Source organism: Podarcis melisellensis, assembly GCF_964234715.1.
Source record: "Podarcis melisellensis genome assembly, chromosome: 9".
NCBI classification, from domain to species: Eukaryota; Metazoa; Chordata; class Lepidosauria; order Squamata; family Lacertidae; genus Podarcis; species Podarcis melisellensis.
The window spans coordinates 61,462,818-61,474,257 of NC_138541.1; the positions used below are offsets into that span (position 1 = coordinate 61,462,818).

Below are 11,440 nucleotides of genomic sequence, written 5' to 3' on the forward strand. Positions count from 1 at the left end.
GCTATAATAATAATAATAATAATAATAATAATAATAATAATAATAATCTTTTATTTGTATCCTGCCCTCCCCGGCTGAAACTGGGCTCAGGATGGCTAACATCAAATATATAACATTGTCATAAAATCAAACAATAATTAAATTACCTCCTAAAAAAAAGTCAGGATCAAATTGAAATCTAATAAAAGAGAATAACACCAGCAAAATGGTACTCCTTGTCCCACAGACAACTGCAATCCGAAGTCCTGTTCAGCAGCTCATATTGTTGGCAGTGGGAGGGCACTTTCAGAAGATCAAGGGAAGGTTGTGCCTATCCCCAGCCCTTGGACTACTTTCAAGTTCTCCATTTTGAGATGTATCATTTCACTAAAAATAACAGTCCACATACTTGCCATTTTTACCAAATCCACCCTTTCCTCTGATTTAAGACCACTATGAAGCAATGCATGCGGCTGTTCTCCCATTACACATGACAAAAGCTCACTGACTGCACAGAACGATGGCCACAGGCCATGACCCAATGCGCTCATGTACATACAAGGACTTCCCTTTTCTATAAGCGAATGAATGGCCTGACTGCACAGAGGGGAATCCCCCTTCTCTCCATGGAGAACTTCCCTTTATATGTCTGGCAGATGGGACTGAGTTCCTGAGGGCATCTGCCGAATGGAATGAGCAACAACTTCTGCTCTTGTTTTGCTGCCTACTGTAAAGCGAAATGTAGATTAGAACAGGCAACAGAGAACAACCAACTGCCAAAGCACGTGGAATATAAAGAATTCATTTGAGTCAAATTATCTCTTATTGGTTTACTAATTAAATGCACACCAAATGGTTGGAATATCTGCAGAGCAGCTGCGCTAGCTGTTGCTCCCTTCCTTATAATAATTATTGACCCTTTGTTCCAGTTCTGTTAAGCATGGCAGCAGGCCTGGCCCATCTGTGAGGCAAGGGTAGGCAACTGCCTCAGGCGGCAGAAACCACAGGGGCAGCAGATCTCAGTGTATTTGTTCCTGATATAGTTCTTTCCTCACCCATTCTTCCCTGGTGGGAAGGAGAGGTGCCATTTTGGGGTCTGCCTCAGGTGTCAAAATATATTGGGCCGGTCCTGCCTGGCAATCTTTCCTCACTTTATTTAGTTAGAGTTACTGGGCAAACATGGAAATAGGTACGATAGGAGGGTGTGGGTTGGTGCGACGACTGTTGGTGCAATTGATGCCTCCCCGAAACAGGGAGCAACATTGCTATAGCGTGTTCTCCTTCATGGAGAGCACAGGTTGCGGTGGGGGCTAACAAGACACTCCAAAATTGTGGGATGGGCCACGGTTGCGACTGGGCTTCCCTTGTTGTTGGGAAGAAGTTAATGTTGCCATTTTGTGATTGACAGCTAGAAACGTTAAAACTCCCTGCACGAAGCGTAGAGCTTCCTCTTCTCACTGCGTACATTGGACTGCCCGTCCCCCCTTCCTATATTTAGGGTTGTTCGCATTGACCTTGCTATGCCTGTCATGGGGTCATCTGCTCTTGGGGCATGCGCCCGGTAGGAATTTTTGTCCATTTGGCTGATTGGCTGGTGCCATCTGGTTTTTTGCCTACTGTGTAGCAAATCGTCACAACTTCTAAGGTTGCGGTTAGGCATTGGTTTTTGGTTTGGTTGGTTGAGGGGCATGGATTGGCTGTGCCTGCCCCTCTAATGCTGCTGCTGCAAGGGTATTCCGTTAAAGGAATACAGGGGCTCACCATTGCTTTTGTCCGAACCCTGTCAAGGGGCTAGGGCCATGCAAGAGCCCCTGGTTGCATTTGGGGAGGGCTGAGGGCAGGTTCCCTGCTCCGTCGCTACCCCCAAATGTATTCCCCTTTTCTGACTTTCACAGGGTTGCGAAATGTCAGTCTGTCCCCACCGGAGGCAGATAGACGCAACCAATGCCTAAGCAACCACTCACATTTTTGTATTTTAATAAAGTTGTGGCCAAAATGATGCCAAAAACCTTAAACAAAATTTCTGTGTGATGTGTGAGGTATTTGGGGTGGCTTGGGGACCTCGACACGCAATTGTCAGAGCTCTTTCCAAGTACGAGTCCTTAGGGAACAATGGACATGAAGAGCTATTTCGCCTGTAGGTTATCCAAACACAGTACACAGTGGCGTAGCGTGGGTTGTCAGCACCCGGGGCAAGGCAAGTAATTTGCGCCCCCTAACCCTAACCCCCAGGTGTTGCGCCCGGTGCGGCCGGGCCCCCCTGCACCCCCCACGCTACGCCACTGACAGTACATCATGCTGCTTGCCCGTTCCGGCAGTACCTTGTCCAACCAACATTTCTCAGGAGGAGAACGCAAGCACACAAACACACTCCCGGAAATGTAGGGCATCATGAAAGAAGATGACTGAATGATAAAGACGATAGACAAACCCAAAATACCTCCCAGGAAAAATGCAGCCACACAGGAGCTGAACAACGAACTGCATAGTTAACATTGCAGGATAAATACGCAATGGTAAATGTCTAGCCATTCTTTCCCAAGCTTTTACTGCCACCCAGGGATGAAGTGAATGACAGCCTCTATTTCTCAATAGCAAGAATCTCTTAACAGGAACAGCAACAGCATAGGCTCCCAGCCACTGTACTAAAAGGAAGATGAGCAACATATTGGCAGTTGCATTTATGAATTGCTTGAGATGTTGCCCGGAGTCTAAAGAGATGCACAATTAGTTCTACATTGTTTGAGTTTGTTTCTTGAATGGTAGCCTAGCATGCCACATAGCAATACCCTTTTGAAACCAAGGACCAAAATCCATCTTTCTTTTATTGTCCGGTTAGCAACCATGACTGGTTGTTGCTTTTTAATTAATACCAGCCATTTGAGGGGGTAAGGATCACAACATACAGGGAGGTTTGTGTATGATGATCGTTCCTCCCCAGGAATGATTCTCATACCAAAAAAGAAAATCTATCTTTGGGGTTGGGAAAGCTCTCATTAGTATTAATAGAAGCCCCCCAAGATTCATTATCATGCAAGTTGGGATCAGGATAATGGCTGGAGAGAGGCAGGTTGAATCTTACTTGCACCCATGATGTGGTCTCAATGTTAATTGCACCTGCAAAGCCATGCCTGGTTTTACATTTTTAAAGCACGAACACATGCACAAGGCAATAAAGTCTAGTTTGGTCCTGAAAGGCCTTTCAAAAGCAGTTTGTTATATGGCACAGAGACCACTTGTTTAAAGACCTACATTGGCTCCCAGTACGTTTCCGAGCACAATTCAAAGTGTTGGTGCTGACCTTGAAAGCCCTAAACGGCTTCGGCCCAGTATACCTGAAGGAGCGTCTCCAACCCCATCGTTCAGCCCGGACACTGAGGTCCAGCACCAAGGGCCTTCTGGAAGTTCCTTCCTTGCAAGAAGTGAGGTTACAGTGGCGCCTGCCCTGTGGAATGCCCTCCCATCAGATGTCAAGGAAATAAACAGCTGACTTTTAGAATACAGTGCTACCTCTGGTTAAGAACTTAATTCATTCTGGAGGTCCATTCTTAACCTGAAACTGTTCTTAACCTGTACATCTGAAGGCAGCCCTGTTTAGGGAAGCTTTTAATGTTTGCTGTTTTATCGTGTTTTTAATATTCTGTTGGGAGCCGCCCAGAGTGGCTGGGCAAACCCAGCCAGATGGGCAGGGTATAAATAATAAATTATAATAATAATACAGTGGTACCTCGGGTTAAGTACTTAATTCGTTTCGGAGGTCCGTTCTTAACCTGAAACTGTTCTTAACCTGAAGTACCACTTTAGCTAATGGGGCCTCCTGCTGTCGCCGCGCCGCCAGAGCCTGATCTCTGTTCTTATCCTGAAGCAAAGTTCTTAACCTAAAGCACTATTTCTGGGTTAGCGGAGTGTGTAACCTGAAGCGTATGTAACCTGAAGCGTATGTAACACGAGGTACCACTGTATTAATATTAAAAAAGGGAAAAAACCAAAACTTTGCAGACTCTTTCCTTCACTGATTGCTAACCTTAGGTGTCTAAAGTCATATGGAGTAGAAACCATGCCATACTTTCTCCCTACACCTGTGTTGTAAGGGGAATCTGCAAACTCAATTCCCTGAAAATGATTTTTAAAAAAAAGTTATATGGAAGTTACATGGCAGGTCCCATCTACTGGACCTCTCAGTCATGGCCCATGCACCGTGCTCCATTCCCCAGCTGAGCTTCACCAACATGGCCATGCAGAAACAAATCTTTTCTTGGGTATCAGTTTACTGTAGGTCTTCGCTGTGTTCTGAAAAGCCACAGCTCTGTGAGCCCTGAGTGTGGGGCACCATTTCTCTACTCTGGGGGGTTGGAAATAGGGGGTTTGACCCTTCCAGCTGGCTCTCACAAGAACCCATAGGAGGATGAGGGATCCCATGAGGGCTTTAGGTGGATAGGGCATCCAGGAACCATTCCACCGTTGGAACCATTTTGCCCATGAGCTACTCCTACCGATTTTGGGCTTCTCCTATAGCCCAGCTTCTCCTATAGCCATTCCCTGATCTCTGCTAATAAAGCAAGGTGTTTCTTAGAGACAAAGACTTCATTGTGCATCTTATAACCGCAGCACGTCTTGCTGTTGCTAGACCCTGGAGGACATTAAACGTGAACCTATATAAAGTTTGGTATGCTTATGTCTGGGAATTAATATTGATGGAAAAATTAACAGAAAGGGTACATGAAAGAAAACAACGTGAGAAACTACATAACTTTTACATAACGTGGTCCTCCTTTATTACATGTGCATCAAAGAAAGAACATGCATTTAAACCACCTAAGACACATGGGAGTATGTGGAATGCTATTTCTTAAACCAGCAACTGTAGAAACAATTTTTTATTTGATTATATTACTAATGTAATTACCTGGATGTAGTTGAAGGGTTTTTTTTTGGGGGGGGTGTTAGGGGAAAACTGTATCTGATTGCTTGTATTTGATTATATGTTGTTCTTATATTCAACTAATAAAATATTCATAAAAATAAAATAAATTAAGGTGTTTATACCCTTTTGCCCCCAGCGAATTGTGTTTTTTTAAAAGCATACCTTTAGGTGCATTGTTACTCGAGAAGTAAAAGTTGACGGAGGCCAGCAAAATGAAATTCTGGGATCCATACTTAGCTTCCGTGAAAGTCCTTTCTTTGGAATGGTGACTGTTTCCGTCTTTAAGCATGAAACCACTGAAAAAAGGCCAAGCTGGCTGGTTTTCACCTCCGCAAAAGTCCCCTGCGTGATAGAAATTAGTGAAAAATGCTGAAGTGGATAACGATAAACGAATTCTAACCTGGGAAGCCAGCATGAATCAGAGATATAAAAGGAAAGTAACTTGAGAGTTAACAACCACAGAGAAAGATTGCTTTCTCCGTTCTGTTTCCGGGCAACTTTATCTGACAGCCACAGAAATGTAGCTGCTTTGCAGTTTTAGCTACCGCAGAGATATGAGTATCACTTCCTGTGGTCTCTTCCCTCACTGCTTTGGTAATATATCAAATAAGGAGCAATTCTGATGGGGACTGCCCAGACTCGGCAGCAGCACCTGGCATCCTGGGGCAATTGTTTGAGACCCAGTAGGGTCACGAGTGCAGATCCTTGCCCTGCTAGTGGGGTCTGTAAACCTGCATTCTAATTTCCCCAGTGCTTTGAAGTGACACTAATGGCAACCCTTGGTTGGTCAATATTTACATTATTTAAAGATATCTCTTATTCTAGATCAGGGACACGGGTGGCGCTGTGGGTTAAACCACAGAGCCTAGGACTTGCCGATCAGAAGGTTGGTGGTTTGAATCCCTGCGACGGGGTGAGCTCCCGTTGCTCAGTCCCTGCTCCTGCCAACCTAGCAGTTCGAAAGCACATCAAAGTGCAAGTAGATAAATAGGTACCGCTCCAGCGGGAAGGTAAACGGCATTTCTGTGCACTGCTCTGGTTCGCCAGAAGCGGATTAGTCATGCTAGCCACATGACCCGGAAGCTGTACACCGGCTCCCTCGGCCAATAAAGCGAGATGAGCGCTGCAACCCCAGAGTCAGCCACGACTGGACCTAATGGGCAGGGGTCCCTTTACCCTTTACCTTATTCTAGATCAGCCTTTCTAAAACTTGAGTCCCCTGGTGTTGTTGGACTACAAGCCCAATCATCCCTAGCACCGGTGATCAGGGATGATGGGAGTTGTAGTCCAGCAATATCTGGGGACCAGGCCAGCCAACTTGCCCCAGGACCGTGGGTGCCCGGGGCCATGCACAGCATGCCTACAGTGTGTGCTGATGTTACATGCGCGTGCACATTTTTGAGAGGGTACATGACCAGGTACCACCCCACCGGCTCCCTCATTGGAGCCTGGCTCTGAGTGGCAGCTCTGCCAGGCCTGACCCGGGGGCGGAGTGGAGAAGAACCAAGGTTCCATATGAACCTACCAGGTCCCATAGATCATCTTCTGAGGCCCTTCTTCATGTGCCTCCTCCTCGAGAGGTCTAGAGGGTGGCGACACAAGAAGGGGCCTTCTCTGCAGTGGCTCCCCATCTGTGGAATGCTCTCCCCAGTAGAGTATAATGTATAGTGAAGGTGCCAGACAAAAACATTCCTTTTTAACCAGGCCTTTGGTTGATTCGATTTGCATCCTATGCCCTTTAAAAATGTGGGGGGTTTTGGGGGGGATTGGGTTGTTTTTATTTTGATTATATATTTTGTGGTTTTATAGATTTTGTGGTATGGGGCAGTATTATTAATAATAATAATAATAATAATAATAATAATAATAATAATAATAACAACAATAGACGGCAGCTGTGTTGCCGCTGCACTGCCTCTTTCCTGTACAGGACTGCGCACACCAAGCCACAGCTCTGCTCCTAGGTCAGGTCTGACCTGGGAGGAGGAGAGTCACAGCAGCCTTGCCCCCCCTCCTTGGCTGGGCAACGCTGGCAAGGATACTGCTGAAGCAACATTTTCCTGCCCAGCTGGAGCCAGTGGGCTCCCTCTGTGCCCACCCTGCTTGGTATGTGCAGCCCCGGCACAAAAAAATTGTGGGTTCCCGGCCCCATCCTATTGAATGTACTCTACTTAATGTATTTTAGAGGAGTGATCCCACACAACATATACAAAACAACAACAAATGGGGAATCTGTATTTGCATATCTGCTCTTACTGCTCATGAATGGAAGGGTTTTTGGAAAGATTAGTGATGGGGGACAGTGGAAGACAGGGGCGCATTCTCATTGTATTCATTAGATAGGAGCTACCTTAAGGTAAAAAGGTAAAGGACTCCTGGACGGTTAAGTCCATTCAAAGGTGATTATGGGGTTGAGGTGCTCATCTTGCTTTCAGGCTAAGGGAGCCAGCGTTTGTCCACAGACAGCTTTCCAGGTCATGTGGCCAACATGACTAAGCCGCTTCTGGCACAACAGAACACCGTGAGGGAAACCAGACCGCACGGAAACACCGTTCACCTTCCCACCACAGTGGTACCTATTTATCTGTTTTCACTGGTGTGCTTTTGAACAGCAAGGTTGGCAGGAGCTGGGACAGAGCAATGGGAGCTCACCCCGTAGCGGGGATTCAAACCACCGACCTTCTGATCGGCAAGCCCACGAGGCTCAGTGGTTTAGACCACAGCGCCACCCGCATCCCCTGCTACCTTAAATAGCACTTTTGTGGCCTTTCCCCACTCTGTAATTTGTAGCATGACTAACTGCTTGTTTCTTTTGGAGGATTTCAGTGACAGCCCTGATACTCTGCACATGCTCATCTAGAAGACCTTTGTGATAAAATAAGCTACATGTGGCCAGAGAGGGTGGAGGACCTCCACAAATTCCCTGTTTCAGGTGAGCTCCATCGCATGTGGTTCAGGGTGTGTGATAGCCCTGCTTTCTTCCCATGAATTAGAAACGGGAAGTGATTTCATCTAAAGCCTTCTGGTGTCCCCTGTGATTCTGGACAAACAGAAACAATAGAGCATGTGCTTCTCCGGTACCTATATTATAGAGAAATCCATATTAACCTCATCTCCCCACTACTCCATAAGTACGCAGGGCGCACAGGACAATTCTATACCTCCCTGCTGCTTTCAGATACCAACCCTGCTACAACATACAGTGTTGCTAGGTTCTGCATAGCAGCATTCAAAATCCATCGGTTGATGTCCTGCGCTACAAACTAGATTTAATGACCACCCATATCAGGGTGCTTTGTAAATTGATAGTCATAGCCTTTTATATACGAACTTTTTATGCTCTTCCACATCCGTTTAATGCTCCTAACCCTTCTTTTAGATTATTTTAGCTCTTTTAGATTCTTATAGTCTTTTATATATACCTTCTGTTTTAATAATTTTAGCTTTCCAAAATGTTTTACAGATTGTAAATGATTGTACCCCACCCTGGTCAGTGACCGCAATAAAGATTTGATTGATTGATTGATTGAGCACCAAACCTTGACAATAATTCACTAACCTTCTGGTGCCCTTCCAAGGAGACAGGAGTCAAATAACTTGACCGAAAGTTGACATCAGTCACCTTCACCATAATATCTCTGTACATTCCTCTGTAACGTGAATTAAATGGGATCGCGATGGTGATGGAATAAATGGTTGGTGGGCCAACGGAAGAGCAGCACTCAGCATGGATGACATTGCTGACCAGTTCTTCAGAACCATCCACCACCAGTGAACTCAAATCATTGACAACTCGGATGACTAGATTTTCCAGCACACTGAGAGGGGCTCTAATGCAACAGGCTATTTCAGGTTCACTCAGATCATTCGCTTTCACAAGAAACCTGCAGACAAAATACAACAGTGCCCATATTATCTGTAAAGAAGACCAATAGCTAGAATTGATTTGCAGCTGCTGAACTCCCGAAACGGTTCAGGAACCAAGGCGCGGCTTCCGATTGGCTGCAGGAGCTTCCTGCAGCCAGTTGGAAGCCGCAGAAGCCGCGCCAAACGTTCGGCTTCCAAAGAAAGTTCAAAAACCGGAACAATCACTTCCAGTTTTCGATCGTTCGGGAGCTAGAATGTTCGGCTCCCAAGGCCGAAATATTTTTAATATTTTATGTTTTATTGTGTTTTTAATATTCTGTTGGGAGCTGCCCAGAGTGGCTGGGGAAACCAAGCCAGATGAGTGGAGTATAAATATATTATTATTATTATTATTATTATTATTATTAGCTGCTTTTCCTGCAACAGACTAACAATGACCCCCCCCCCCCGGAATCTGTCCTGAAGGCTACTGTTGTGTCTCCCCCAAAAGACAACCTGCTCTTACTCTTTAGTCATCCAGCCACTTTCATTGTCCTTTCCTTCCAGCTCACCAGAAGACTGACACATGGAACTGTTTTTATGCAAGTCTTCTGACCTTGTACAATTTTCTTGGTAGCTTTGGGCAATTTCATTACTTGTCTCCTTTTGATTGACATCTTTGTCACTCCTGCCTGGCTCAGCTATCAGCCTGTAATTCCCATTTCCCATCTGCTTCAGGGCTTCCTTTATCTCTGTCTGTTTTTCCTGATTAGGACTCGTCTGCAGATGTGATACACTGCTGTTTTCCAGCTTTCTGGACACATTTACGTTTCCCCCATTGTTTCCTGAACTGTCTTCCAAATCTCTGTTTTCTGAAATTTTCTGAGTGGGAGATAGCACTGATTGAGAACCTATTCCATTGTCCTGATTTGGCACTGCAATGGATTTTTGTTGCTGATCTTCATTTTTCACAAGTACTGGAAATTCCTGTTCTTTGCCAGCTATATTTTCATTTGAGGATGAACCTGCTTCAGTTTCCGTCGTTTTGTCTTCTGTCATCTGGGTTTCATTCCCCCCTCTGTGTACGGATGAAGGTTCGTGAAATGGTTGACTGACACCTGCCAATAACTGCATGCCATTTGCTTTCTCTTTATCAGCATCACACACAGATTTCCAAGGGATACACGGAACAAACGGCACGTCATCCGATTTTCTGCAGCTCATTTCAAGCAGATGGTTTTGTAAGTCTCCAAAGTATTTGGCAACATGTAAGATGAGCTTGTTTAATTTCTGAAGCCAGTCTGCAAGGCTGCTCCCCTCTGAAGAAGCAAACAGAAATATATGTGACAGGTAATACATTGTTTGTGATCTGTTCGGGTGAAAAGGTTAAGCATGTCCTTCCATTTTTATACACTGTTATCATTGCCCAACTTGGTTCCCTTATCTGTTTTCTACAGCCCTTTGGCTTTTTTTTAGGAGGCTGCAGAAAAGGTGGATTTATTCAAGCACTCCCACCTTTACCTGTAATTAACAGAAGATTGTTCAGCAAGATTGCTTCAGTCCCCTAACTTTATCTTAATCTGCAAATCCATCCCCCATTCTGTTTCTTGGGCAGGCTAGAAGAGTACAGGAGATTGAATGTTGACAACTTGCAAATACTGTGGCACCTTGGTTCTCAAATTTAATCCATTCTGGAAGTCCGTTCCAAAACCAAAGCGTTCCAAAACCAAGGCACACTTTCCCATAGAAAGTAATGCAAAATGGATTAATCCATTCCAGACCTTTGAAAACAACCCCTAAAACAGCAATTTAAGATGACTTTTATCATCTAATGAGACCATTGATCCATAAAATGAAAGCAATAAACAATGCACTGCAGTCACACAACCAATCAATCAGTAACTGGGTTCCACACAGTCTCACACACAAAAAAACCCCCCACAAAAACAAAAACACAATATAAATGGCAAAAACAGACGGACAGACCTCAGCGTAACACTCAAAACGGAAGTGTGACACTCAAAATGGAAGTGCGGCACTCAAATTGGAAGCGTAACACTCAAAACGGAGCACATTCGGCTTCCAAAAAAAGTTCACCAACTGGAACACTTACTTCCAGGTTTGCAGTGTTTGGGTTCCAAGTTGTTTGAGTGCCAAGGTGTTTGAGAACCCAGGTACCACTGTAATTGGAAGTAATGACAGCCTTTCCCACATGTTTTGGAAATCTAAGTTTTACAGAATGTACGGTATGTCCAAGTGAGGCCTTTTCAATCAGACCTTTCCCTTTCGCTTCCGTCTGCCAACATAGCAGTACTTTCAATATGTCGCTCTTTATAGAGTTAAACAAGTAAGGTACTTTTTATTCTTCAGAATCATGCAGACTCCTTTGAGGCTGCTGCTTTCTTTCCTCTCCGACCTTGATTGCCTAGTTTTGTAACACAATGGCAGACTCTGTTCTCATCTCTCATCTCCTCTTTTCTTGTGGAGTATTTTATACAAAAGAGAGGCAGGGAGGGAGGGAAGAAAGGAGGACAGGGGCTTTTGTCCAGGAGTACCTTCTTGGAGAGGGAGAGTACTTTCTTGGAGAAGAATCTAAAAAGGAACTGATGCAGATCAAACATCTCCATTAAAGTGAATCTAAGTCACCATTTTCTCAAAAGAAAGCCCCTTTTGTTGCTTTCTTTAGGCTCA

The 11,440-nt window shown here is 44.9% G+C and overlaps 1 protein-coding gene across 1 annotated transcript in view; it reads right to left on the minus strand.

The window, feature by feature from the left end:
- The window catches only part of DTHD1 (death domain containing 1), a 28,494-nt gene extending 18,430 nt beyond the window's left edge, over positions 1 to 10,064 (minus strand). Inside the window, exons 1-3 of the mRNA XM_081924453.1 lie at positions 9,276 to 10,064; positions 8,463 to 8,787; positions 5,066 to 5,245 (exon numbers count right to left, since the gene is read on the minus strand). Coding sequence (XP_081780579.1) covers positions 5,066 to 5,245; positions 8,463 to 8,787; positions 9,276 to 9,973 — 1,203 coding nt within the window. The 5' untranslated portion in view covers positions 9,974 to 10,064. The remainder of the gene's footprint in view (positions 1 to 5,065; positions 5,246 to 8,462; positions 8,788 to 9,275) is intronic.
- Between the last annotated feature and the right edge of the window lie 1,376 nt (positions 10,065 to 11,440).